At 52.0% G+C, this 27,984-nt stretch overlaps 9 protein-coding genes across 9 annotated transcripts; 5 read left to right on the forward strand and 4 right to left on the reverse strand.

Moving 5' to 3' along the window:
* Nucleotides 1–184: 184 nt before the first annotated feature.
* Nucleotides 185–878, forward strand: Z519_10501 (uncharacterized protein; the record flags this gene model as incomplete). The annotated part of the gene is made up of 2 exons (XM_016768217.1): nucleotides 185–435; nucleotides 500–878. The coding sequence occupies 2 exons, from the start codon at nucleotides 185–187 to the stop codon at nucleotides 876–878; spliced, it is 630 nt and encodes a 209-aa protein (XP_016615685.1).
* A 1,038-nt stretch (nucleotides 879–1,916) lies between these two features.
* Z519_10502 (uncharacterized protein) lies at nucleotides 1,917–2,921 on the reverse strand (the record flags this gene model as incomplete). The annotated part of the gene is made up of 2 exons (XM_016768218.1): nucleotides 1,917–2,255; nucleotides 2,313–2,921. 2 exons carry the CDS (start codon nucleotides 2,919–2,921, stop codon nucleotides 1,917–1,919), a joined length of 948 nt encoding a protein of 315 aa, XP_016615686.1.
* Nucleotides 2,922–4,883: 1,962 nt separating this feature from the next.
* Z519_10503 (uncharacterized protein) lies at nucleotides 4,884–6,509 on the reverse strand (the record flags this gene model as incomplete). Its single annotated transcript, XM_016768219.1, has 1 exon — nucleotides 4,884–6,509. One exon carries the CDS (start codon nucleotides 6,507–6,509, stop codon nucleotides 4,884–4,886), a length of 1,626 nt encoding a protein of 541 aa, XP_016615687.1.
* Nucleotides 6,510–6,972: 463 nt separating this feature from the next.
* Nucleotides 6,973–8,367, forward strand: Z519_10504 (uncharacterized protein; the record flags this gene model as incomplete). Its single annotated transcript, XM_016768220.1, has 1 exon — nucleotides 6,973–8,367. One exon carries the CDS (start codon nucleotides 6,973–6,975, stop codon nucleotides 8,365–8,367), a length of 1,395 nt encoding a protein of 464 aa, XP_016615688.1.
* A 3,986-nt stretch (nucleotides 8,368–12,353) lies between these two features.
* On the forward strand, nucleotides 12,354–13,952 carry Z519_10505 (uncharacterized protein; the record flags this gene model as incomplete). Its single annotated transcript, XM_016768221.1, has 1 exon — nucleotides 12,354–13,952. One exon carries the CDS (start codon nucleotides 12,354–12,356, stop codon nucleotides 13,950–13,952), a length of 1,599 nt encoding a protein of 532 aa, XP_016615689.1.
* A 696-nt stretch (nucleotides 13,953–14,648) lies between these two features.
* Z519_10506 (uncharacterized protein) lies at nucleotides 14,649–15,311 on the forward strand (the record flags this gene model as incomplete). The annotated part of the gene is made up of 1 exon (XM_016768222.1): nucleotides 14,649–15,311. One exon carries the CDS (start codon nucleotides 14,649–14,651, stop codon nucleotides 15,309–15,311), a length of 663 nt encoding a protein of 220 aa, XP_016615690.1.
* Nucleotides 15,312–16,928: 1,617 nt separating this feature from the next.
* Nucleotides 16,929–20,417, reverse strand: Z519_10507 (uncharacterized protein; the record flags this gene model as incomplete). Its single annotated transcript, XM_016768223.1, has 1 exon — nucleotides 16,929–20,417. The coding sequence occupies one exon, from the start codon at nucleotides 20,415–20,417 to the stop codon at nucleotides 16,929–16,931; it is 3,489 nt and encodes a 1,162-aa protein (XP_016615691.1).
* A 1,272-nt stretch (nucleotides 20,418–21,689) lies between these two features.
* On the forward strand, nucleotides 21,690–23,903 carry Z519_10508 (uncharacterized protein; the record flags this gene model as incomplete). The annotated part of the gene is made up of 1 exon (XM_016768224.1): nucleotides 21,690–23,903. One exon carries the CDS (start codon nucleotides 21,690–21,692, stop codon nucleotides 23,901–23,903), a length of 2,214 nt encoding a protein of 737 aa, XP_016615692.1.
* A 1,221-nt stretch (nucleotides 23,904–25,124) lies between these two features.
* Z519_10509 (uncharacterized protein) lies at nucleotides 25,125–26,945 on the reverse strand (the record flags this gene model as incomplete). The annotated part of the gene is made up of 1 exon (XM_016768225.1): nucleotides 25,125–26,945. The coding sequence occupies one exon, from the start codon at nucleotides 26,943–26,945 to the stop codon at nucleotides 25,125–25,127; it is 1,821 nt and encodes a 606-aa protein (XP_016615693.1).
* Nucleotides 26,946–27,984: the final 1,039 nt, after the last annotated feature.

The following is a 27,984-nucleotide window of genomic DNA, read 5'->3' on the forward strand; positions in this document are numbered from 1 at the left end:
CTCGGAGTTTAGTCGTCATCTGTTGGTTCGTCTCCCGACTCCATTTCAACACCTTTCGCCTATCAATAACTGCCATGTCTATATATCGCAAGCAGCCGTCAGCCTTATGGCGATGCTAACATCAGCGTTCGCAACTCAAATCCCAAAATCCCTCTACTTATAAAACAGCGAGCACAGACTGCTCATGCCGCCTCGACGGCGCAAGCCTCCCCGCGCAGGAGCCCTCACCGAACTTCCGCCTTTGAAGATCATCCGCTCCATCCTCCTCCTGCAGCTCTCCTACTACGCGACGGCCCTTGTGCTGATATTGTTCACAACCTTGGTTCTGGGCCAGAGATTCTCTTTGAATTTGATATTTGATTGGAATAGCGTGCGCGGGGATACGACTGTCGGCTGGACTGTCGGCTTCTTATGGGTTGTTGATGGGTTTATAACGTGTGTCCCCTCCCCTTCCTACGACAATACAAGACGGTATTCTGATCTGGGACTCTTTCCACAGAGTAATACCAATCCTTCTTCTGATCTCCCGGTCGAAACTCGTCCCGGATTTTGCCTTGACGATTCACTTCATTCACCTCCTCATAACCTCTTTCTACACGGGCGGCATTCCAACAAACTTATTATGGTGGGGACTAGAAGCTGGCAGCGCGGCGTTGATGATTACTTTAGGTGTTTGGGCCTGCCGGTATCGTGAAATGCAACCTATCTCTTTCAGAACTCCGGCACACAAGAAAGCAACTGGTCAAAATGCAGCCAACGGATCGGCAGAGGTAGCCGTTATTGACGATCATATACGAAGCAGTCTGGGAAGAGGCATAAGGAACGATGCGGGTCCAAGCTATGAGATGGTCAATGTGAGAGGAGACCAAAATGTATAATTGAATCGGAAGACGTGAACGGGGTTCTTTCGACTGAGTGGTGATGCACCGTCAAGGCCTCTTCATGCCTCCGCAAGACAGCAATGCGTGTCGTGGAGGCAAGATCTTCTGGTTTGCTTTACGTTCGACGAGGGCAAGTGATAAGCTCATATTCTTTGAAGAATTCGGATCAGAGAAACCCATGTTGTGTCGGGAGTACGTTGCTTGGATGTCAGGCCCATCCACTTTGTCACCGGACAGACCTTGGATCGAGTTGGGGACAAAGTCCAGACCCTGGCCTCGTGGCTTTGAGGCCAAACTGGAGAGTCTGAATATCGTCGACTTCCCATCAGGATCCTGAGGGAGCTTACAAAACGAGCTGCAGGGTTGAAAGAATGGAATATTGCCCGTTGAAATCCCAGCCGTTGGATCTGATTTGGGTTTAACAGCTCGTCGGACATGGCAAGATCGAAATACGACCTTGCTGACACGATTACGGACATGACCCTAAACATCTTTTCGGATCTATTCCTGCTGACATTGCTGTCACCTGCCCACCTGGAGCCGAGTAATTCTCCTCCAGTTGAAAGTCTCCCGGATATATCATTCCCGCCTTCTCGCCTGCCTTATGACGCGGCCGTTCCAGCACATCCATGGAAACCTGCCCTTTACTCCTTCAGCATCTTCGGTAACTCGAACATCTGGAAGCTGTCCACCATACTCCTCTACCCGGCTTCCCATCCGAGCTCCCTCAATCAGATGGCCCTACTACGACTGTTCAAGCCTACAACCGCGGCGGTGTACTCCCCAAAGAGATCGCCCCACGCGTCCTCTTGGATCGTCTTTGGCAAGGGATCTTTGATTCTCCTGGCCTTGTGGAGGGCCTCGCCGATCATATTTGCGACTTCGTGCCAGGAAGATTCATGTCAACTCTCGCAGGAAAAGTAGGGGTTGTCAATGAACTCCCGCGGCGGCGCATCTTCCATGTGATACAGCAGGTCACAAACGCCTGCGCAAGGTCAAGCACGTGGATCTGTGATTCCACCGGTAATCCCTTGCCTACGTATCCCGCGAGCGAAATCGAGCTTCATTGCGAAGCGTGTGAGCGTCGGAATTTGGATCGTCAGTCGTCTGTCGCTGATTGTACCCGTAAATCAAGGGTGGGATCATGATGGTGATCTTTGCCTTGTCGCCAATGTCTTTCTGATATTGCAGAATAGTCAGCCCGATTTGTCGATGCGGCGCGTCGTCAAGCACAGAATCTATTTCGGAGCGATTGTTGTCGTGGTGGATCTTGTCGCCCTTGAACTCGCCGCACGCATTGTCGTCCAAAACACTGGCGCCGGACGCATGGTAGTATATGGTCAATTTACCCTGCCGGGCTCGCTGCGCAACACCCTAGCGGACGGCTTCAGCGCTGGGCTTATGGTCCGCAGTTGCTGTATGGAAGATAACATCGTTCTCGAGTGCTCGAGTCTTGATGAAGGTGGCGTCATCCAGATCTCCTACTACGGCGTTGGCTCCTGAGAATTGAATTTGTTGCCCATGCGACATGCGCCAAACGAGACCAGTCCCGCCGTAGCCTTCTCGGACCAGGTAGTTGAGGACGTTCCAGCCTATGAAGCCTGGGCCGATTACGAGGACATTCTTGCCCGCCGACGTCGTGAGTCTTTGATTTCGGAAAGGAAACCGGGCAACTGGCAGCCAGATGAGAAATGTCAATTCCAAAGATCGAAAACATCCATTTATCCCACCGCATTGCTGTGATTTTGCGACACCGGCGACACCTTCATTCCCCTGACGTCGATATAGGGGAACTGACTTCAGATGATTGTCGCCGGGGCAAATGGCTAGAGAAGGGTCGATCCATTGGCGGGGCTCGAGAGGTTCCAGGAAATGGGAGAAGGCTGTGGGAAGGCTTCGGCGGCGAGTCGGTAAGGGGGACGGGGTGCGGCTGGCCTTGTCGTGCTTTATTGTTTTGCAACACAGCGCAGACTGCAGTGCCGGTCTGAGAATATCAGGTGAAGGTTTGAACCTCATCGAGTCGCCCTTCCCCAGAGGCATCAGAGAGTTCGGCACGGTGGCACATGTTGTGTGAACTATGGTCTTCATTCTTCCTAAATGACAGATATGCGACCTCCACCAACGGCGATGAGACTGTGGATTTTGCTGTGTGTGGTATCCGAAATGGTTTTGGTTGCCATCTATGTAGCCGCAAAGAGCACAATGAGGTCATGCAATTTGACAATGTTAGACTTCAAATGCCCATCAAATCTATCCCTCAGCGTCAACAAGCCAGACCATCTCATCAGAGTGTATCATACTGCAAGACGAAATGGGTGCGACTAAAAAGGCCAACAAGGAATCGGCCTATGGACTGACTCTACGGACCTGCGCCAGCGGCTAAATACTTCTGTTTAGCAGGAAGGAATCAATAAGCTCGACATCCCGTAGCACTAGTCGGCGCCCCGTTGGTGTATGTCTCAGTCTCGCAGTCAAGTCGGCACTGACAGCTTCCATGTTCTCGTTCACTTTCTTGTACCAGGTTCAGCACAGGATATTTACTCGGTACGGAGTTGAGTCTGGCGCGACTGGTGGGCAGTGGCCTTCAACAGCCGATGTCGGGGGGGGGGGGAGGTAAATCTCGTCTACCGAGTCATTGTTGTGACAGAGGAGCAGTACCTGCGACGTTCAAGAGTCAATGCCCTGCGCCAAAGTTCCAGTGACTCGATTAGCCTGCGGCACAAACATAGTCGTCGCCAGACAGGCGTGAGTTCCCAGGTCTTGTTTTCTTCCAGACTGGGCTGGACCTCACGGAGAATTTCCGGAGACAGTATTAGTCTCTGGAGTAGCAGCCACCAATTCCCTGGCGTTCAGTAGGTCGGATCCTAAACTGCCCTCGTCGTCGATCACGGATAATGCTTATGCAGAGCTTGTGTTGAAAGTTGCGCCAGGCACAACGGACGTGATGACGAGCTCGAAGCCAAGGTAAAAGCCAGAGTTTTTGTGGTCTAAGGTTCCTTCACAAGATATGAACTAAGTACTTAGCGATGTGACGAGTCCCAGGGCCGTGCTCCTCTGGTTGCCCACACCAGATTGCAGCGACCTTGTGCGTTGCATGTGCAAACTGTTGCGGAGTTGCTCGATTTGACAGGGCCTTCAGCTATTTCGCAGCCGCCGGTCTGTGCCGGCCGACGAATGTACGAGGACCTCCTCGGTACATATGTTGCTTGAAAACAGCTCCCTGTACGAGGTACTCCGTATGTACTCGGTACACAGGTCAACTGTTTCACCACACTTCGCAGTCTCAGACCATATGCGCCTTGAAGTAATTGGCGGGCGAGGCGAGGCGGGATCGGAAGGGAGAGGCTTGGCGGCGCGACCAGGGTATACATACCACTAGCCAGCAGTAGTCAAATGCGGAGTAGTACAACGGCACTGCGCTCGAGCTGCTCTAGGCGCAAATCCAACCCCGGCTGATAGACAATGCATGCGTAAGGCATTGGAGTAGCTTTATGGCTTCTGCAGGCGGCGTGTTTCCCGCTGCTGTTTCAGAGAGGTGTTGTCAAGCTCGGGTAGCGATAGTCAGTGCAAGAATGCGAGACTGCAAATCTGCCCTGGCAACAAGTACAACCAGGGTGTTCTTCGAGGATTGGACAAGCTAATGTTCAACTGCCCATTCAGAAATCGCCAGCGCCGACGGAATCACATACTCATTGACATGGAAGTGAGAGACCGCTTTGTTTCGAACATCAATGGTCGGTCCGAAAAGAGGTTCGACCGGTGTGATAGCGACGTAGCTGGTTCGGTAGAGGACTAGGCGAACTTGACTTGGTCTTGAAAGGAATGGTGACTGGACTTTTGTCTTTCTTGCACATCCTGCCACACTAACGGTGGCGTAAAGTCAAAGTTGAAAGAGCAGACAAGGGACCTTTTTGAAGTTGAAAGAACATGGGGGTATCAATTCGTGAAACGATAAGGAACATGATATGCAAGGCCAGGAAACCGGACCAAATAGCACCCGCCCTATCCGAAACCCGGAAATCCTGCAAAGGGATTCCCTCCAGCAAAACCTCCACCACCGGTTGAGAACTTGAACTGCCTCTGTCCACCACTGCCAGGGAACCCCTGTTGGAAGAAAAACTGCTGGCCTCCTGCGCCAAACGGGCTACCCTGGAAGGAGTGGCCACCCTGGTTGGCCATAGGGTCATTGGGGTCCTCTCCATTGTCGAATTTGGCCTTCAATTCGGGGTCACTGAGGACTTCGTAGGCTTCATTGATCGATGTCATCTTCTTCTCCGCTTCCTCTTTGGACACCCCTCTCGTTGCCGCCTTGTCCGGGTGATAGGTCTTGGTCGCGGTACGATAAGCCTTCTTGATGGTCGCTTCGTCAGCATCACGAGAGACACCTAGGACCTTGTAATAGTCCTTGCTTTTACTCCGCTTCAACGCGACCTGCGCCTCGTGCAATTTGGAATTGATAGTGCCCTGAGCGTCAGGGTACTTGTCCCGAGCGGTGTTGAGCGTCGAGATTGCAGCGTCGAAATTTTCGGCGTCGAATTGTTTCTGGGCTTGGTATAGGAGCGCGTGAAGCGAGTTGGGACTCAAGGTGAGCAGTTCGGAACAGAACTTGCCGGCCTTGTTCATATTGTTCATCGACATGAACGTTTCGCAGGTCTTCTCCAACATGTTCGTGTAGAGATTTGAAGGTGCTTTGGGATGGATAATTCCTTTTGCACGATGAGTCTCGATATTGGACTTGAGTCCCGAGAGAAGCCCGGGTTCATCGTCGGTGCCCTTGCCAACCAGCAACTTGCTCCCGGAGTTGAATTGTCTCTTGTCGAAGAGAGTCTGAACCTGGTCGACTTGCTTCAAAATATTCTTCTCCTCCCTGAAAAGTGACTTGCAGGGCTTCGAGTCCGGATCAGAATGTAAGCACTTTTTGATCTGGTCCATACCTAGTTTTGTATCCCCCAAACTATAGAATAACATGGCTGAAATTTGTAGGTGTGGTTCCACCAGGCCCGGATGGATCTGGAGGACATGTTGGAGATCGCTAATGCCCTCTTGCACTTCACCACGCTCAAATCGACATCTCGCACGTAGTTGTCGCAGTGACAAAGCCGTACCTGCTGTCATGATGGCAATACCTGCTTGATTGATGCATGCGTCCCAATCTTGCTTCTTCTCAGCTTCGACCGCAAGATAGGCAGCACCCTCTGCCTCTTCAAGCTGGGCCAAGTCCGCCACTGCTCGCTCCCCCAAGGCGATATAATCTTCCCGGGCAGCAGCCCAGTCTGCATTCTTCGTCCTGATTTTCGCTCTCTGCAATAACGCCCCTTCAAACCCAGGCTTTATCTTTAACACTTTGTCGAAGTCTGCGCATGCCTGTGCATTCCTCCCCAAAGACAAATAGGTGATTCCTCGCTGGAAGAATGTAAGGTAATTGGAGGGGTCTTTGGAGGCGGCCGCGTCGAAATAGGAGAGAGCCTCACTGTTGGCTCCTCGAACACGTGCAGCCTTCCCGGACGCAATTAAGGAAGGAAGAGAAGCGTCGGAGGGAATGTCGACGGCATCGACGGCACCAAGAGAAGCGAGATAGAGCCCCAACAGGGCAGCGAGCAGGCTAAATCGCTTTATTGGGAAAATCATTATGGCATACTGTGTGGACGCAGGTGTTGTACACGGGGAAGGGGCAAGAGAACAAGTCTATGGAAAAGAGCAAAGAGAAAGGCGCAAATGGCCAAAGAGATGAGAACGAGTGAATGTGTCGATGTCGATGTCGATATTGTCGCGGATTACCATCAATCTGTCCTCTTGATCCATTTGATTCTCGAAGAATCGCAGTCGCCGCAGCCACGTTGCACCAGCCACAATCACATGCCGCTTTAAAGGCGCTTGGCGTACGAGGTACCTTTCGTAGGCTGTGGCTGCAACATGATCTTGACGATCCAACATCATGGATACCAGACGCCCTCAACCCATGGACAGACAACAATTTCCCTGCTCAACAGATCATTTGAGTATAGTATTGGCATCTTTTCCGACTCCGGCGATGGCCTTCCCGCTTCTCTGAGCCTTGCCCACCTAGAGATGAAGGGCTGATGCAATCATTATGCCCTCCGCAATAGACAAAACACCCGGCACATCAACCTCAGTCCTCCAAGAAGGCTCCCCTCACCGCTCCCGTCGTGCCTCACTGAAGGTCCTGAATCGAAACATTCATCAGGTTGTCCTAGGGAACTTGATGTTCGACGCGTGGTATTATTCGCCCTATCCCGACAGTATCATCCTTCCACAACCAGGAGATGGCTCTACAGCCGCGGATGCGAGAAACGGCCACTCTCATGGCCATCTTAGCGGGTACCACAGTTCGATAAGAGGAGAAGAGCCAATTTGCCGCCTTCTCTATGTTTGTCCGTGCTGTTTTCGCTACACCTCCCTCAAACAACAATTCATACAACACCTTGCTCACCATCGCCATCTCCGCTCACAAAACCTTGAACCAGACCAACCCGTGCCGCAATCCGCATTCAAAGTCTATGAGTGGGAAGGGCACGCAGTCTGGGAAATCGACGGCGAGAGGGAGAAACTCTATTGTCAGAATTTGAGTTTGTTCGGCAAGCTGTTCTTGGAACAGAAAAGTGTCTTCTTTGATACTGGAGGATTCAAGTACTATGCCTTGACATACACAAAGCCCGACATTTCCACGTCGCTAGCATCTCCAACGACCAAGACCCGAGCACAGAAGCAACGGAGTACGTCGGCGAATACGGTAGAGGAAGATGATTCTCTCTACCGTACCCGCGTGCTGGGCTTCTTCTCCAAGGAAAATCTCTCCTGGGACTCAAATAACCTCGCATGCATATTGATCTTCCCTCCTTTTCAACATCGGCAACTAGGCCAGCTATTGATGGCGGTTTCATACAAGCTTAGCGGATGGGAATGGGAAGGTGGGGTAATTGGCGGACCTGAGAAGCCCTTGAGTGCAATGGGCCGAAAGTCATACCTGAGATTCTGGTCTGAACGAATTGCACGGTTTTTAATGGGTCAGACCGCGGATGCAGATGCAAAGAGAGTCTTCGACAATGCCAACGCCAACGCCAATGGTAGGAATAGAAAGACCGTCCCCCCGAGAAAAGAGGAGATGACGGTCAAGGAAATTGGCGACAGGACGGGGATGCTAGCAGAGGATGTAGTCGCGGCCCTGACGGAGATGGGCCTGTGCAAAGTCATGGCGCCCAAAAGAAAGAAGGCGAAGTCTTCTACACCTGAAGTGAACGGGACAGCATCCGCGAGTCTCGCTCATGCCGCGGAAATTGACCCAGAAGAATTGGCAACGGTTGTCATCTATCGGTCTAAAATTGTGGAGTGGGCGGAGAAGAACGGCGTTGATTTGAGAAGTCCCGTCAAAGAAGAAGGATTCCTGGGCGAGTGGGCACTGAGCGATCTCGCTGAATCCGACAATGGCAGTCAAAATGCGTCTGACGAGGAAGGTAGCGATGTCTGATGCATGTCCTCGCCCAAGCAGGCCCAGCATCCTCAGAAAAGAAGACTCCTACGGTCCGGACGGACCAGGTTGATTAAGTGGCTGATAGCGGTTTCAAAGCACAGTAGTGCTCTTTGATGGTCAACATTATCGAGCGTGGCCAGTACTACCTACCTATACGTAGTAGTATGGTATGGGGTACGTCGTACGAGGTACTGAGTACTCCGTACAAGTAGCGTGGAATGGATATTACTGCGTGCGAGTTTTCGCACCCCCGTTCGCACCAGCTCGACAAAACTGGCGGATTCCTGTTCCCAAACGCATCATCAATCCAAGTAGAGTGCGTTTTGGACATCGGTCGGGTAAGTAAGCCGGGGACAGGGGCCCCTGGGCCTTGAGTGAGGAGAATGATGGACCATAAGCCATGGCACAGCTGTGTTCCATTCTTCACCTCCCCTGTGATCTGCAATGGTTGCTTTCCTTGTCAGTAATTGATCAACATTTTAGTACCTGTTCACAGACTAGTGTGACGAGGTTGGTACGGATCCGGGCCGGCTCAATGTATCCTGCGAACCATGCTAGGGTTTGGGTAGTCAGCCGTGCCTTTGGGACATATTAGCACATACCCTGAATGTGGATTGATCGCCACCAAGGATTCGGGCAACCTTGCGGAGGCTCTTTTCCAACGTCAGGCTTCCCAGATGAGGTGGAATGCCCGTTTGCAGTCACCACGAGAGTGTGCAAGATGCTCGAGGACTGGGGCGGGAAAGCGATGCGACCAAAGCGAGCAAACAGCTTTTCGTGCCGTTGACTGGGTGGCTACATCACAGTGTGTATCACAGCAGCCCAAGCAAGAGCCAAACGGCTCGAAATCTCGCGTTTCCCTCACTGTTTGGGCCCCTCATCTCGCAGGTTGTTTTGGGCAGGCTCCTCGCCCATATCACCCGAAAATTCAGCGTCCTCCGTGGGGTGGTCTCATATTATTCCCACAGCCTCAACGGCCCCAAGTACTCCGTATGATGGATCCCCTTGAAAAATTCGACAAAGGGATGCTCCGCACGGCTTCTGAAGACGTCATGGAATCTGACACACACTCGAGACAGCAGAAACCCCAGGTCACATGTCTTTTGTGCGGATGGCAGGATACCGAGGGCGACATTGTATCGAGTGTTGATTAGCCCCAGCCTAAGACCTTTGGAGGGGCTCGCCTCGAAAAGCAGCCTGGAGTTTGTTTAAGTCTCGAGGAGTGCCCAGAGTCGAGCCTCCAGACTCCCAAAAGAGCGAAAGATGCCAAAGCGCAAGTCTGCATCCCGTGGAAGTCGGGCTAGCGGCCCAATTGTTACGCGCAAAGGTGCGATTTGTCCGTTCCCCTGCATAATCCTCGTGCTCTTCCGAATGCAGTGTTCAGGCACCCGGGACCAGGGTAATGGCAGATGCGCGAAACCATGTCTGGTATCGTGTATTCGAGTTTGGCGCCGAAAAACCTAACATATCCCTGCAAGCGTGTAGTTGCTTACAGAATTTTCCCTGGAGATATTGGATCTTAGCACCTTGGCGTCACGACGGCTGCACCGACCTACCTGGGGAGGGAGATGGACGTCGTACGGTAAGTACCCTGTACTGCTCTGGCGAGCGGGCATTTAGTGCGATTTCAAGCCTGATGCCCCTCAGCAAGTTGTTTATTGTGTAATCGGCCCAGGGTCTTCACAAGAAGTCAAATGTAAATCAGGAGACTGAACGTCCATACCTCAGCTCTTATCGACGCGTCTGGCAGAGTTTTATGATCCCGGTCGTGTCCCGAACTAGTTGCGTACCTACGTATAATCCATCCTCAAGCACTTTGCCAGGGGATAAGGCCTCACAGCCACGAGGGGCGAAAGTCATGTTCAAATGAGTGATGGCCAAAAGGTCACCGCACAAGCCTCGAATGTCCTTTGAGATGAGCGTCATCGTTTTACACACGCGTCCACCCGCACACCCGCCAGAGGCTGTACTCGGTAAGCGGGCGAAGAGCGGTTTTGGCATGGCTAGGTAGCATTGGGCTTGCAACACCCACCGTAAAAAATGATGATAGTGATGGGGACTTGGCTCCGACGGTTTTCACATGCGGTTCGGGAGGAGGTGGAGGACTCGAGGGTCGTGATGGGCTTTACCCAGTACCTGGCTGCCAGCCCTAAGCTTGCGAGCCGAGTCAGTACTTAAGTGAAGCTAATATCGAAAATTCTGCTTGAGAGCCGACTGGATGAGCAGGGAAGGAAGGGGGCCTTTAGGGCTTGTAGCTCCTTGTTAGCGAGGTAATACCGCGGGATATTTGGTGGGTCCTGGGCAATGGGAAATGCCTGGTTCAAGTCTCATTGATTCCAAAGCTGGCCTGGAATTAGGACTGACGCCGATCTTGAGCAGAGCTGGTAGTTCGCTGCGGGCATCAGCTCGACTTGAAGACACTATTACTGAGGTAGAGGACGAGCGAAAGCGAGGTGTATCAGAGTAGAACCCATATAAGACCTTACCAGGGTGACTAGCCACGCACCAAAATAACGTAGAACGGAAATCCATGTACAAGCAATGGAAGCTTGAGAGTGACAGACACCTCGAGACCGGTGACACCTCGAGACCGGCGGAATCCTTTGACGGTGCATTAAGGACTCTTGGAGGTGGAGGAGGACGGCAGAAGGTGCGAGACCCGGAAGGAAGGGAAGGGAAGGGAGAAAAGGGGAGCTACCGCTGTTACTGCAGCTACCAACAGAGTACTCGGTAGCCGCAGGAACTCAGGACGGGCGTTCTCTGCTCTGCCAATACTCCTCCGCAGGCACCTGGAACAAACCTACTTGGTATAGGCGGGCGTGCCTACCTACCACGTTACCTACCTACCTGGTGCCGACAGAAAGTCCCAGCTCTGAGAGGCAGAGAGGTTCAGGGTCCCTGAAATGTGCGATTACGCATTACGGCCTAGTGAGCGATAGTTAAGCACGGCTTGCCACAGCTATATCCATACCTAGAAGCTATGCCAAGAGCATCATAGCGCCGCACCGAGCAAGCCAGCACTCACCAGGAACTCACCCCCCTGGCCCCCGAAAATCGAATCCGACCCCCTGTCGACTCACCCTTCCGCAGCCCGGTCACCATCGTCAACTAACTCCACCTTGCAACAACTCCACTAAAATCTTGTATTTTCAACTGTTCCCGTTCCCGAATCCCTAGTGTCTGTCGCTCTCCTCATGCCCAAGTCCTACAACGTCTCTGAACGTCCCTTCTCTAGACTCAAGAACTCGAGGCTCTGGACTCACTCTTCTGCAAACTCTCAACCTCAGTTCCCGAGACATCTACTTCAACGCCACAACCGCTACGGTTGACTGCTGTCACGCTGCATCGTACACTCCTTCAAACTTCCTTCTACCTACAACCAGTGTGCAGCCCACACGACTCCCCCAGACATCTTGTCCCTCATTGACCTGTTCTCGGAGTGTTCCTCTCCTTCACCCTTCACGGGAGATTCGGTGAAGTCAACTCTGCTTTGGCTTTCTACTCTCCCTCACTTACACCTTCTTCCTTCGATTCAACCAAACCCATCCCAAAACTCCGTGTCAGACGGCCGCGGTAGTCCTACCTCCCACTTGCCGGCGGGTCTTTGGCGACCGCACGATTCACAACTTTAGGGTCATCTCGCTGCATTGACCTCCGATCCTCGAAGGTTTCACAATCTCGGTCTCATTGACAAATTCCCAATGCCGTAAACAACGGACCGACGATCAGGTACAAGCACAGGACGTTCGACCACAAGAGTAGGACCTCGAGGAACCTGGACAATTCGCCCTTTTCCCCCTTCGGCTCTCTACCTCGGTCAGTCTGCGTCTCCAAGAACACGGGAAGGTGTTCTATTATACATTTTGGTCGCAAGGGTCAAGCTCCTACCTCAAGCCCACATCTGGAATCGATTCATTTGTCTATCTTCCACCCTCCACTGTGACTCTGCGGAGAAACCGAGGTTCGGCTGAGTGGCAGCCACAATGTCTTCTCCTGAAGGAGACGACAACTCGCAGGGTGCAGCATATCCATGGGTTTTAGAGCACTTATTAACCTATCCTGGCACCTATGAGATCCCCCTCCGAACCATGTACACCCTCAATGCTACCACTCAACATCAACAGCAGTGTCCGCCGATACCGTCCCCCAATACTGTCCCTGGCAATGCTTTTCCTCGGAAGTCTCCCGCCACCGTTGAGGAGCAGCAAAACATGACAACAATGACAGCTGCTGCTCAATTACGCGCCAACCTCATGCAACATATATCGCAATTGCCATCTCAGCCAACATCCTTGCCTCCTAGCTTCATCACAAGCTTTGTCCGAAGGTGTTTCCCGCGCGAGCTTGATCAGGTCGACTTTCCTCAAGCCCTGACTGCCATGGATTATCTGAAGGATCTGGAGATCAGACGTCGGCGAGAAGTGGTTGCAGCCTTGGACAAGCTGGGGATCGACCAAGAGGACCTCAGTCACCGAGATAAACTGACACAGAAATATCCCGGTGTTCTTCGTTGGGTCTCGGATATCGAAGAGAGGGAACGGAAGGTTGAAGCACTCTACACTCAAGTTTACATTGGCCTGAGACGATGGACCTTGATCAACGAGCTTTCTTTGACCCCATTCGACAAAGGAAATTGTCTGGCCATGCTTAACACCCTTTATCCGCCCATCAACATGAATGCCGGCCATTTTGTGCAGCCCACGGCACAACTGACGCCACAAATCCTCACCCAGCAACGCACTGGATTCTTCAAGTACATTACTGCCGTGGAAAAGAACGGGCCTGTAGTTTTGTCAAATCTGATGAACCAGGCCAAGAAGGCCGAAGATCCCAACGGTTGGGTCAGTCTCCGAGATACTCTTGACAAGTATGTTCGCATGGCAAACAGTATCATTGAAGAATGCTACGGCATCACCGGTCACAGTCAATCTCCGACTACCACGACGTTCAGGTCTTTTGAGCATGAAGAAGAGGGCCGCCGCAAGGTCGACTCAGCTATTTCATTCGGCTCAGGCAGTTCATCGAATCGCAACTCTGCCCAAAGCAACAAGTCTGCTCATAGCCAAAAGAGCCACACAACCAGGCCTAGCACAAGCAGCAGTTTCAGCAGTAGCAGTCGTAGCCATAGTCGTCAAGTCTCCCAGGACAAACAACTTGTTGAAAAGCCACTGCCGCCACTGAAGGATGACGAAATTACTGTGACACAGAAGTCTTCCGGGTCAACACTAGAGCGAATCGCTCGTGAACTCCGGAAAATGAAGAGTCGCAGCAACGTGAAAGATGAATTACGTCCACGCACGCCGTCACATCCTCCGGATATGATGGTTACTGACAACTACGATCGACCACCAACAACACCTGCGAAAGACCGCAGCTTGAAGAGCAAACTTAGCATACGGAGAATGCGATCCAACACTGCTCTCTCGGACACGACTGGTATGCGTTCTCCCAGTCGCCATGGAGAACAAACTAGTCAGGAGATGCCAGTGTTTGACGCAGACGAGATGAACAAAAGCCGACAAAGATGGGAGACTCAGCAAAAGCTAAAAGGGAGAAGTGCTGATGATGGATTAAAGGCGTAATGTACAACATTGTACCAGACAATGTTTTTTTTTCCACGACACGGTTTTGGAATTCGAGGGGCATAACAGACTGCGGCTACTGCTACCGCTCTGAGGCAAATCAAGAGAAGTCTCGGCAAATGTGTAACGATACACCATGAAGAATTACGAGAGAGAACAAGTAAACTATTGGCTTGTGAAGACTAACTGGAACCAGAGAACATGAAGCTCTCGCGAGCAAAATGGATGATTTTCGGAAAAAGGGGGCATTGTGGACAAAAAGTATGGTCCTCATAAAGTCGAAACCCATAGATTCCGTTTGACTATTGAAACCAATTGATGAGATACAACTTGTTCACCGGTCTTCGAGCCGACTACTTAACTGACGCACAACACGCGAAATTGCATTTCGCAGGCAGAAGATCGTGAATACTACGCATCGAGTCAGTGCTGGCGACCTGGTCAAAGGGTACCGAAGACGTACCTCCGCCTTGGCACGGAAAATAGAAATTCCGTCCGAGACTTCCCCCGCACTGCCATTGGCTTCAACCAAGTCTCCTTCACAAGCAGGCCGGTATTGGGATGATCCTTTGACCCATCCGAATCACTATTTCCCAAGTTGCTACCGAATTTCGTTGACACTCTCAATACCGAGTACTATAACTTCAGTCTTCCCGGCCCTTTTCTCACCCCAACTTGATCCGAACTGATGCAACAATGGACGCCGAAACCAACCCCCGAGGTATTCCTACTTTCCCTTTCATGTCCAACGTGACAGACTATGTCAAATCCGTTGACGAAGTGGAACCCACGCTGCAGAGATTCCAAGAGATGGTGTCAAAGTATACATTCATGCAGCAGAACGTGGAGCGTCGGGCGATTGGTTTGAAGGAGAAATTGCCGGAGATGAAGAGGACGCTTGAGGTGGTCAAGTTTTTGAAAAAGAAGAGACGAGATATCGCGGAGACGAAGGGAAAGGGCGAAGATGGAGGGGAAGAGGAGGAGTTGGAAGGGGACGATCTACTGGGAGAAACACAAACAACGAGAGAGGGGATTGAAACCACTTTCAGCCTCCAAGACACTCTCTACGCCAAAGCCATTATCAAACCCGCCGAGATCAACGATGTCTACCTTTGGCTCGGTGCCAATGTCATGGTAGCTTACCCGCTGGACGAAGCAGAAGAGCTCCTACAAGGAAAACTGGATAAAGCAAAAGAAAGCCTCACCTCTTGCGACGAAGATCTTGAGTTTCTAAGGGTGCAGATTACGACACTCGAGGTCGCTATTGCGAGAGTGCACAATTGGGATGTGGGGGAAAAGAGGAAGTTGAGAGCCGAAGGGAAACTACCCGCGGGCGAAGGTGGGAAAGACAAGGACTGAGACAATGGTACAAGTTAGTCTCCTGTCGTCGCCGCCTGCGGCTCTTCCACCCCACCGCCGAACCCGGTCGAGCGTCCCTGCTTGTCAGGAACGGCCGTTTACATGGTACAGCTACCCATCCCAGCGTCAGGTAACCTGCTCCATACTTCCGGGAGCGGTCAACATGCGCCACTCCTTGAAGCGGGGGACATACAAGGTCCCGACGAATTGAATCCTCGCCTGGCATGGTCGTAGTCAACACATGACCCAGCGCCTCGTTATATTCCTGTGTGACAAGCAGGTCACCCCACCGCGCTGAGAATCTCATCCCCCGATGGACGGCTCACTTCTTGCTATGTACTTGGTACCTCATTTTGACCTTTCAGAGAGGTGACAGCGTGTTCGACGCCAAAGCAAGCGGTTCCCGATTGCCACAAGTATGTCAGGCCATTAACATGTGAACATTTCCCGTCGACTTTTTCTTTTTCTTTGTCAGGCACGAGACGTGCCGACCACCCAACAGGCATATCCCGTTCCTTTCCGTTTATGCCCCTGACCAGCCTTCCTCAAGTTATCGTCGGCCTTCTCAAAGCAGCTTCTTATTCCACATGCCCTTGACGTGTACCGCACTCTGCGAAAGAATCCTAACCCCGGAAGGTGAGCATAAAGGATCGCTATGGCTGGTCTATCTATCTCTCAGCCCTGGACTGGTGGACGTGCAGACGGGCACACAGAAGCACATGCAGACCAGAAAGTGACAATAACTGTCAAACTTTCCATCCTTGGCCACATTGGAAGCTATTAGAGCCCTCTCAAACCTCTGAATTTGAACTGCGTAAAAATACCCTCTTGTAAACACAAATGCCTCAGGAGTGAATCGTATGGCACACATGCCGATCGACTTGGGCGTGCATGGTAGATGGCGTAGCGCCTTTATTCCCCGGTGAATCTATGTATATTGGAGCGCTCCAAACAGCGAGCAAGTACAGAGGTGAGAGATCGATTTATTATTACCGCGACAATATTACTGGCTAGGAAAAAAAACAACAAAAAGTGAACAGTAAAATGTCGGTCTTGTGAAACATCACAAAAAATGACGTCGGCGTTTTCAGGACGAGGCTGAGAACCCCTGAGTGAGGATGACAGCCGCTATAAAGGACTCCCACCTTCTACACCGCCTCCTTGATCTGAGAGGATAAAATATGAGAGAAGAAAGCGCGAGAAAGCGAACACATTGGGGTACCCTCGGTGGCCTGCGCACACCAGTATAGACCTGTCCGTGAATCCGATTCTCGTCTTCGTCAGCAAGCGTGTCCGGTCCGTTTACAATACATCTGAATTTCCCATCCATCCCCGGCATCATTAGTCTTATTCATCCCAGTCTGCTCATTCCGCATTCCACATTTCACAGTATGCATGTTGTATTTGGCAGCGAATGATACCATGTCCGCAGGCCCGAAATCGATGCAAAGCAGTGAAGCGAGTTCCCTATGCAATGGGGCAATTCATACAAGTCATTAATCATACACAAGAAGTAGGTGCTCCTTTCTCTTTCCAATCCCTCCGTCAGTGTCGTCAGGTAATGGGAGGCAAAAGGCTTTGGTGCGCATAATGTCCTTCGTTCTCGGAGCCTGCACATCACATACGCTGCTCTGAAGCAAAATCCGCCTGCTGCTCCTGGTTCATGCTAGCCCCGCTAGGGTACATGATCGTTGCACCGATAGATTGGGCAGATGCAGACTTGACATGGTCTGGTGTTTGAAAGACCGAGTCTAGTCCTTTGCGATTGCTTCTAGCGGGTTTCAGTGTGTCTTCGGTCCAACAAGCCAAGTATTCCCCAGAGGTCCGTTCACGAGATGAGTATGATATGCCTTCCGTCAATCGGTCTCGGTGTGGTGTATGCTCACTTGCACCACGGGTTGTGCGCAGATGAATTGGTGAAGAAGTTGGCGGGGAGCTGAAACTTCGAGCTTTGCGACCAACATCTGGAGTGTCATTTATTCTCGGCGGACCGCCGCGATGCCCATCCCAGACTTGGTTGGGATCTCCAGTGACTTGATATGCATTGTCAGATTGGCCGCGCTCAGAACCGCAATGTGCTACCACGTCCTCGGCAAGGCTGTTTCTCTGAGACTTTCTACGATCGTCAGCGTCGCGCAACATCTCAGCCGGTCCTTTGATGATGGCACCTCCCACAGCGAGCATGATCGCCACACTAAATTTGCCCCAGAGGTACAGTGACCGGCCCCAACCAGATTTCGGCTTGCTCGATGCAGCGGCAGGTGGTGTAGACGGTGTCCGTGCTGTGTTTTCTTGCTCCTCGATCTTGCCACCAGCAAAAGGGGGATCAATTTCAGCTGCTGGCAGGGGTGGATCTTTGATGGGCCGCTCATCGACGTCCAGAAGACAACACCTGTTAGCAATACTTTCACCATCGTACTTCGCCCAGTCCCAGTCTTGCTGATCAGTCGGCCGTCGCCGGTAGCCAACGAACAATCCAAGGACCCACCAGCTCAATTTTCCAAACATTGCCCAGTTTGACCGCCAGGCATTCGCTATAACACGTCGTGCTAGAGACAGTGGATCTCGTTTGAAGCCTTGAATATATGTAGCGTATCTCGACAAGGTCGCATAAACCGTCTGGATCGTCAAAGTTGCTAGAGGCCTCGAACCTATGCTGCGATGCTGGATGATCTCAAGAGAAGAGCGCGTTTGGATGGTCCCTTGTTTCTTGGAAAAGGTGGAGTAATCGTCCATAGACCTCTTGATTTTCCGGTCCACGATGAAGCCAGGGGTGACGTCTTCACGGCCGCTATATGGACAGGCTTCGACATTGCGAGACCCTTGATTGATGATATCAACTCTTGAACAGCGGAACTCGCATATCGAGCTTGTTTTCCTCCGCTTTCGAGGATTAAGGGGAGACTCGGGGTATTCAATGTGGGAAATTGAGTGACCACCACCGCGAGTTCGATGTTTAGAGAACAACGGTCGCGGAATTTCGACACTGTCTCGAAACTGAAACACATCCACATTGTCGACGTCAGAGGCAATATCCTGCTGGTCAAATATCTTGCCAGTTTCGGATATGCCACGGCCCTCTTCACACATTACTCCGGCAATAGTAACGGCGGCATGGCGAGAGTTGCATCCCACGTCCTTAGGCAGTGACGAAATTGTCTTTGAAACCCAGGAACTGATCCGGGGACTGGAGCAAGATTCCATGCCCGGTACAATGTTACCGTTCTGGAGTGGAGTTCGATACTGGGTCACGGGACGTGAAAATGAAAGCTCATCGAGAGGCTCATCAAGTACATCTGGCTGGAAACATTGTCCATCGCTGGCAAACACCTCGTCCAGGCTCTGGAAAGCCGGTCCCGGTCGACCGCTCACACTTTCCGGGCTTGGAAAAGGAGTCTCTAAGCCGCGTCCGATATGTGAGTGCGGAAGGGAAGGCGGTTCGCATCTGGCAATCTGGGAGCTAACTTGGATGGGGAGTGGCCGAGTCGGCGACGCGATTGGTGAGGTTGAAGGAAGATTACCATTTTCGGCCGTAAATGTAGGCAAGAGAAGGGGTTTCAGTTGTGTAGATCCAGGCATAAATTTTCGAGGTCTCCTTTTCGAAGGGTGCCTCATGACTGTTTGCGATCGACTCTCCGCACGAATATGACCCCCACCAGGCATATCAGGACTGTCTGAAGGACTAGAGACAAGCGTTGACCGTCTCGATTCAATCTCGTTCCCGACTTGTACATCAGACTCTTCGAGTACGGAGTCGATCGAGTGCCTGTCGTCAATAGCTTCTGGGGAACGGGCAGTGCTGTCGAATGGGCATGACGACAAGGGCGACGACGGGAGATGTGCTGGGAAGTAGTCCGAGGCCGCAAGTGCTGGGGACGCAATGACCGACTGAGGTCTGCTCTGAGATGTCTGAAACCCGGGCGATGTGGGCAATCTGGGGATGATCAGGGACATGGGACGGCCGCTTTTCTGCCTAGGCGTAGGAATGCCGATGGTCGGTTGCGCTTTTGTCGGTGATAGGGCCAGGAGTTGGGTCAACACCTCATTACGTTTTGTCATATCGCGATTCGTGGTCTCCAAGCTAAGCCTTTCCTCTTCCAGCTTCTCGATTCTTGCCTTTAGGACTTCCAAGGCATTCTGGTCCGATCTCTTTTCTTCACGATCACATTCTAGATCGTGAATGACCGACTTCTTAAGCTCAACCTCATCTTCTAGATCCTTAATCCTGCGCTTCAGCTTTAGCTCCGTCTCGGCAGACCGTTCGACTGTTTCATGTAGTTCGAATTCGAATGATGCCCTTATGGCATTCATCTCCTTCTTCAAGCGGTCATTCTCTTCTTTTGCTTTTCGGAGTTTTTCTTTCCAGGGCATATGAGTGGTCGGCGAATACATGGCATCTTTGACCATCTGTAACTCATTTTCGATATGCTCTATGTACTCGTCCGAATTGAAGCGGGGTTTTCCTTGAGATCCTTTACGGTTTAGCCCAAGTCGCACGGAGCGATGATATGGCGAATCTTTGTGAGGCGACGGCCTCTGGAGGTTGACCGAGACTTCTCTAAGACCCATGTTGGTCGGGCTATCTTGCCCAGAATTGGGAAATGAAGGTGCATGTATATCGCTGGATGCGTCGTGGTAGACCGAGGGTGTATTGGCTCCTGTACCGCGGACTGTGGGCTTATCCGGTGAATCCTGAAAGATGGGTATAGCGGCTCGCTTCTTCAATCCTCGTATGCGGCAAGCATTGGCGTTTGAAATCTCAGTCAAAATAGCAGACTCTATGGACGCATTGCTCAGTTTCTCGGCCTTGTTCGAATCGTTGCCATTCTCTTCCCCTCTGTTAAATCTTGGGGAAGAAAAGTAAGAAGAGTCGTTTTCGGTGGAGCGAGTCAGCGGAGGAAAGGGGACGTTGATGCCATTGACCGAAAGGCTTTGAGCCGAGAACTTTGCATGGCGAGTCTGGAGGAGTCTCTGCTGTCGGGTGTGAGGGGCAGACTTCGGCGTCGCATGACTTGATGGATACTCGCGCAAAGAGGGGGGGATTGATCGCGAGCGGACGTGAAGGGTGGGCGCCGGTGACTGGGGGTGGGCATGACCGTCGTCCATAGTCTGCGAGGTCAAGAATTATGTTGTCATGGAGCTCTGACGCCAACAGGATGGTTCGGCAGCCCAACAACACTCACCATTGGCAACGGAAGCGGCTCGACTGGTTGACAGAGTGGGAGCTCACGGCGGAGGGGCTAATGATTCGACAGCATTGAAATTAGCCAACATTCCTGGCCTCGCACCGCGAGGAGTCGAGCGTGATGCAATACGGTGCTCCGAGAGCAAAGGAATGCGAGAAGTGAAAAATCTGCTTGGACAAAGGAGAGGCTGCTCAAGACGCTCAAGACGAAAAGAAGGGCATTACGAGGTAGAAGTTGAAAGAAGGGAGCGTTGGGCGCATGCACAACCTGAGCAGCCGGGTTGACACGGAGGCAGGAGGAGCGGCCTAGAAATTAATTGCTCTTGCGAAAGTGAGTGTTTACATGGTGGCTCATTTCGGAGGATCACTGAGCTGAGGGATGGAGCAGCGCCCACTGCCAGTTAATCGTTGATAGGTACTGGCACAGTACTTGATAGGTACTAATAGGCACTAGCTAGGCAGCTGATAGGGAGGGATCCCCCGCTGTGCCCGCCAAAGGGCCTTGCTAGCCGGGAAATCTTACCCAGAACATCCTCGAAGCTCACTAGAACATCACCACTTTAGCGGTAGCAGAGCCGAGGCAAACCCCTGGACCCTGGTGATCACATCACGCCAGCGCGCATCGGTCATGCGGTGAACGCGTCATCACGTGATAGGCTCATTCTCGCAACCTTGACTACCGAGTACTATGCTCCTTCGCTTGCCTTCGCGTTATTACGATGGCCATGCTCTATCTGCCAAGGTTGGACATTCCTGTGTTTGTGAATAACAACATGCTCGAAAAAGTCCTATTGATCCCTCTTGACGACGCTTCAACCGCTTGTTGCCGCCCTTCCCATTGTCGGCTATGATTTTCATTCACCCAATGTTAATCCATTGTTCATGCTCTTTTTACTCTTTGGTCTTGCACAAACTCTCCCGGCTTGATATGAAAGACCCTATTGATAGCATTCAGATTCTGTTCACAATAGACGACAAAGACGCAAATGAAGAGTGAGGAGGTTTAGAAAGCCCTCATCTCCAAAGGTAGGCGGACGTGCTTGTCAATGTGTCTACCACAGTAATACGGCTCGCGTTCCCCCTTTCCATTGAACCCTCGTCACTATCGTTTACTTTCTTCTCTCCATGAGCTACATTTCATTGAATATTTCCCACCAAATCTCCCCCATGAGCACATCTCCTCTTAACCCAAAATGTGCAAGATCATCAAGTATCGCTACACCAAGTGCTGGAGGCCCGTGGATGCGGGCGAGAACTATGACGAGCGTGATCCGAGGAATCTTTGTGATGGAGGTGTTGAAAACCTAAAATTGCCTTGCGTCATCGAGGTTTGCGACAAGCACAAAGATGGTGTTCCCCGATACGATTTCGGCTGCGAACACTTTGAAAAGGAAGGCCCAAGTTGCGAACCTTCAGTGGAGTTCTGTTATCTCCCAACCTACTGCGCCGCTCATCGTGAGAATATGGCCCAGGAGAATCGACCGATTCCAGCCGACGACCCAGGCATCCACTGTGATCCCAAACTGCCACAAGACGACTTGACCTGGCATATCCCCAGAGTGCTGTGGAGGGATCCTGGTTTCCGCATGGTTGACTGGAATCCAGAGCCAACAAAAGGGCCTCTTGACCGGCCCAACTACAGCCCAAAAACAGGGCCAATTTTCAATCCCGCAGACGCTGGAGTTATCAATGCCTTTTATGATCCTGAACACCGGATATCTGCCGATGGTCGCCCCGTAGATTTGCTGGCGAATCATTACGACGAACTAGACGTCAACGACAGGCCCGCCTGCCCGAGACTCAGAGGGCTGGCTATGCCGCTGCCTAGGTCACAGCCTCCTCAAGATGCCCATACTCCTGGTCGCCAAACAAGCCAACCCGAGTTTCAGTTCACTAACCTTCAAGTACGATTACAGTCCAAGGACTCCCCAGGACGACCACGTCGCAATAACCCTCTGGGAGCGCTGCGGGCCTCTGACTCAACCATGGGAGGTGCAAAACCGGCAGCCTTCGCGCCACTTAACCCATTCGGAACTTGGCGAGAGCAATCGCAGTCCAGATTAGCATCCGACAGTTCGTCGTCGTCAAGCGGCTCTTCTCCGTCATTAACATCTTCGAGTCGACCAAGCCAGGTAGGGTTATACTTGGATCATTTTGAAAAGCGCAACAGAGCCCACCAACCGGGATCTACTTCGCCAATCGAGCCCTCTCCATGTTCCACGGCCACCGCGCACTCCAGGGCGAAGTCGCCGGTGCCGAGTCCGTTTTCAACAGACGGAGAAGATGTCCCATCGTCTGAAATACTGTCTGGGACTCCGGTAACCTCAACACAGCTCTTCTCGGAAGTGGCATCTACATCACCGGTCTGGCCAGCCTTCCCCACAAGAACACAAACACCGGTGCAACCAGGAGGCTCATGGAGCCCATGGCTGGAGAACTCAGTCCCGTCGGAAGGACCTCCATCTTTTGCAAGATGTAGTCAGCTGCGGATGCTGATACTTGAACGGATGCCTCGCCTCGACATGGAGATCCCAGAACGGCGTTTCTGTCGTTTTGGTGATCGCCAGCAAGGAGGGCTTGAGTGGGTGACTTTCGGTATTTCGCCAGATGAGAGGGAATTAGAATGGGATACGCTGATCAATGCGTACCGGAATGGAGAGCGCGATTTCAGCAGATTCAACTACCCTCGCCCGGTGCCTGATGTACCGTTGTCGCCAATCCAAACTTTGGCGTGGAACTTGCCCAGTCTACAACCCTCGACTTCGCTTAATCCAGGTCCAGCTGGAGGGTTTCCCAGCCGGCAGTCTGAATCACTGACATTTATCCAATCCCTACCTGGAGGAGACAAGAACGAATCAGGACCGGCAGTATCACAGTCAAGGTCACCCGTCCAAGATGCAAGGCCGCAAAAGCGAGAAAGTCCTAATGATGAAGACGAAGAAGAACAAAGAACTGCCAAAAGACGCAAGCTCAATACAGGAGGAGCGGCCGCGCCCGTTGGAAGTACACATCACATGAGACTGAGAAGCAGAGGCGCCGGCCCTGCGAGGGTTGACCACGCTATGAACCTCAGGCCCCCGGGACCCAAGGCTGCTCCTGCTCCTACTCAGCCGGTCCAACGGAGAGCCAGCACCGCCACCAGAGCCGTGACTCGAGGCAAAGGCCCTTCCAAGACCAAAGGCAAATCTAAATCTCCTGCAAAGGTCAAGCCTCGGAGTGGAAACGGCGTCCCACGGAAGACGCAGAGCCGAGGACGTGCAGCTCTGCCACAATCTCAAAGACAAGTGGCAACAAGTCAAGCAGGGAGATCCAGACAGTCTGCAAACTCTTCAACATCAAGGCGCGGAGCTATGACCCGCTCACGGCGAGCAGCGACAGGCTCACAGCCCAATAAAGGGTTGGATTAGGCAGATATCTACCATAGTGGGTGAGCCGTTTTGTAGAGAGGCGTGATAAAGATGAGGTAAGAACTCTCACTGTTGGCTCAACTGCCGCAACTTACGTCAAATGTTCCTTGAAAATCGCACTGACGAGGAGGCCGCTAAGAATCCTTCGAGGCATCGGACCCGCTCCGAGAATTCAGGTAAACTTTAAAGCAACCCCCTCCTTACGCTAGAGCTAAGCAATAGCTAACTTCTTAACGATGCTGTTGCGGCATCCTTGTAAATTGTCCCCCTGGAGAGGAGAGGGAGAGGTTAGCGTGCAGACGCATATGGAGGAGTGAATTAAGAGGGAAACGCACGGAGAGAGTCGAGGAAGCAAGAAATCAGCGGTTCGTTCTGCAGGGCTGAGTAAAATTTTGACGGAAGATCTCGATTCCCAAGTCGAGAAGGACTGACTATATGCAGAGAACATGGTGTTCCGTAACCCCCCTTTCATGACTTGAACGTTAATTCATATTCACAAAGTCTCTTCTTCCTACTTGTATTGTCGAGCTCGAGGGCATCGAAAGATTCACCATTTCTGCCGCGCTTCTCTGGCTTGGGTCTGCTTCACACGGGAAACATGAGCACGACGTGGTTGTAAGGCCGCATCTTCAGTTGCTGGAGTCTCCATCTCGACGACCTTCAGCTCTCGACCGAAGAAAAAGTGCCCGCCCCATACGCGCATTGCTATGCTCACGTTCAACAACCCGTACCCGCGTTGATTCGAGCCTCCAATCTCCATGCCTCAGTCTCAGATCCAAGCTCCATCTCGGGTGTTCATGCCGATGATCTTGGTGATTTCCCCCAGCGTCCCTTTCCCTGCACCATGAGAAGATCCAGCATAAAATCAGGTGCATGCATAGAAAACAACAAGGGCTGCTACGGAATAGGAACCAGAATGCAGCAGACCTTAACTGCGAAAAGCGCCACCCACCTGTATGCTTCATCACTCGTCAGTATTCACCCCATTGTGTATACCCAATATAATACGTTCATGTCATAAGTCTTGATCTCACAACAGACAGCGACGAGGATTATTGATACGATTTTGAGCCCAGCTGAAGAACGAGAATAGTTACAGAGAGGTTTGAGCAACAAGCAATGCGTAAGCCAACTTATTGAACAGCTGATTACAAGTCTTGCAAGACCAAGGCGCCAGGGTGAAGCGCATTTGTCTTGGTTGTGCATGCATCGGACATCTCGTCAATCGTCATCAATGACGATTATGGACCTTGAATCTGTTCCAATTGCTCGGGATGCCGTTGGTGCCTGTGTAACTGCTCGGAGAGCAGATTGCAGCGAACCTATCGACCTTTCTGTGGCTGACATATCTCGGGCCTGATTCCTGGGGTTCGTGGGCGGGAATTTGGGCTCCCAAGTCCCATCTTCTTTGACGTCAATTGCCTGTGCTTGCCACTGACGATCTTTTTCGAGAGTCTTGCGTACTTCTAACAAAAACTCGTCGATAACCAGCATGTTGGGGGGCGCATACCCTTCACATATAGGGCACTTCCATCGGTCAGGACTTGCCAGGCTTCCTTTGTTGACGCCGTCTGTACGCCTGAACAGAAATGCCTCGAGATCGAAACATTCCTGATGTCGACACTCCCTCCCCCTCACAGGTGTCGTCCAGATCACAGACGTCAACGGGTCCATTAGATCGATGTTGATGGCTGATTGAGAGATAGTCAAATCAACAACCTCAGTCCTGTCCCTTTTGCTCTTCAGGGACTCAGTGATCGCGCCGATAACATCTGCCTTAGGAATTCGAGTCGGCATTGATTTCATCTTGTCGTAATTTGCGATCTTGTCATGGTTTGCGACGCAGATGACCTCGACAGCCATGAGATAGACGCAACGCGAACGTTCTTCTTGCGGGGTAAAATAAGCGCCAACTACGACCTCGTTATCGCCCTCTTTCAGGAGATCGGTCACATCTGTGGCCAGGTGCGCACCATTAGGTGCCTTTGATCGTTTAAATTCAACTCCGTAGTCTCCGTTGATCGACACGGCCAGACCTATCGGCCATTTTGTAGGTTGAACATGAAAATCTGACGGAGTCGGCGTAACCTTTCCTCCCCCATCTGCTTGGACAGCGATTGACCTTAATCTGAACTGCACGTTGTCATTTGATACGTCGCGTTCTCTAGGACCAAACTGCCCGGCCGCGGGCAGAGAAGCCGCCCTCCGTGCCCAATGGTCTTGTGAAATGTGCACGTTCCAGTACACCAGGGCTGAATCAGCGTGAATGCACTCCTGGGCCACTATGAGAGCTTCAACAAATTCATAACAGGGAGTGTTAGACGCGTTGCCATTAAACTCGTCTATCCTTCGATATTCCGGACTGTGGATATGTGCTGCAGATGGTGGGTCTGATGGGGTCGAAAGTTGGGAATGGGACGCGGCTGACGCTATTTGGACAGGTGTACATTGTGAGGCGGTCGTGCGTGGTGCTAATTGTGAAGGCTGTGCCGCGGAATCCGGTTGTTGTACAGCTGCTGACATGGAAGTTGTGCTTGAATTCAAACTACTACATTGCGGCGCCTGGCTTGCACTTTGAAGTTTGCTTCGAGGTTGCGGCAGTTGTGCTGATGCAAGGGGCTGTTGAGATTGGACTGTCTGGCGTGCCTGCCAAGCGGAGGCGATTTCTTGAATTCCTACAGCGGTAACTGGTTGGACCGTGCCACGGTGAAGCATGGGAGAGGGGCCGGGGTTAGATGGCGCAGAATCCAGATGATGACTCGGTGTTCTGTAAGTCTGGTTCGGCATATGAGTAGATGCAGCTTGTGGAGCAGGCCTGCAACCGCCATGGTCACCACCAGCCGGCATCTGCAATGCTGCGAAATTCGCCTCGCAAACTTGTGAATACTTGCTGCCCCATTTTCGTGCCGCCTCGGAGATATTTGAGGTGGACGACGAGTCCAAATCTTCTATTTCTTGCTCAAATAAGCGCAAAGCCTGATTGAATCTTCCTGGGTTGTTAGCTCCTTCATGATGGAGGTGGTAAAAGAGGGCCTTCTGCATGACGGGAGAATGCAGCCTGAGTTTAACCTTCAACTCCGCCGGAGCTGCCGGAAATCCTCTTCGAGATGTCATGTCCTTCTATACGCGGATCAGAGCTGGTAAATCGTCGAGGAAGGAGCAGACGTCCTTGAGCAAAGCTCGAGACTCATCAGTTGCGTTAGGCATCATCGCTGCTGGGTGACGGGGGAAATTCATGAACAGTCTGTTTAATTCCGTGGGCACACAAATGTCGCTACGCAGGACTTCGGACAGAATATTAAGGCCTCGAAGCTGATTTCGCGTCAACGAGAGTGGCCCAAGGGTGTCACACTTTGAGCAAAACCAATTACTGAAAATATAGTGTAAGAAGGAAAAACTGGTCGTCCTGTCGACAAGCATCGCGCAACATGTCAATTCCAGTATAATTAAGGCCTTGTGCCCGCCTGGTCACAGAAGGAGGAATGCTGATGGCAGTCAGTTCCGCCGATAGCTGTTTGCTAAGAGAAAGCTCGTCGAGCGACAGAGTTAGCGACTCGTGCGGCGTCAGCAGCTGTCCCGCAGACCCTGGGATGTCTGAATCAGTCCTCGGGCGGACGCTCCATTCAGGGCTGTAAGTGCCGCTATGAGGCCGCTTTGTCCCACGGTGCACATGCAGCGTTTGTGCTCGAGGGGCGGTGTCGGGAGGGAGGCACAGAGCAGTGATGAACAGAGAATTGTCCCCCTTCCGTTGCCTATTTTGAACTGGAACACTCAAATGTCTTGTCTCTTGCAGTCTATTCGTCGCGGTTTGGACGGTTGGATCGTCCGAGAGGTCAGGAGTGCTCAAGGTTCGTCCTAACTCTGCCTGCGGAACGCTGAGTGGTTGTGTTTCTGGCTTTGAATTCACGGCAACTATGTTGTCAGAAGTCTGCCTTGGGGCCAGCACTGCCTCTTCCTGTCGGCCGTTATCCGCCAAGTTCCCTACGAAATTCTTTCGCATTTTTTTGGGTGTGGCAGTCAAACTGGAGCTGGGAGGGATGCGTGTCGGCCTCGATTCGATCATCGCACATGGGGGGGATGA

The sequence above is a fragment of the Cladophialophora bantiana genome (assembly GCF_000835475.1).
Source record: "Cladophialophora bantiana CBS 173.52 unplaced genomic scaffold supercont1.18, whole genome shotgun sequence".
NCBI lineage: Eukaryota > Fungi > Ascomycota > Eurotiomycetes > Chaetothyriales > Herpotrichiellaceae > Cladophialophora > Cladophialophora bantiana.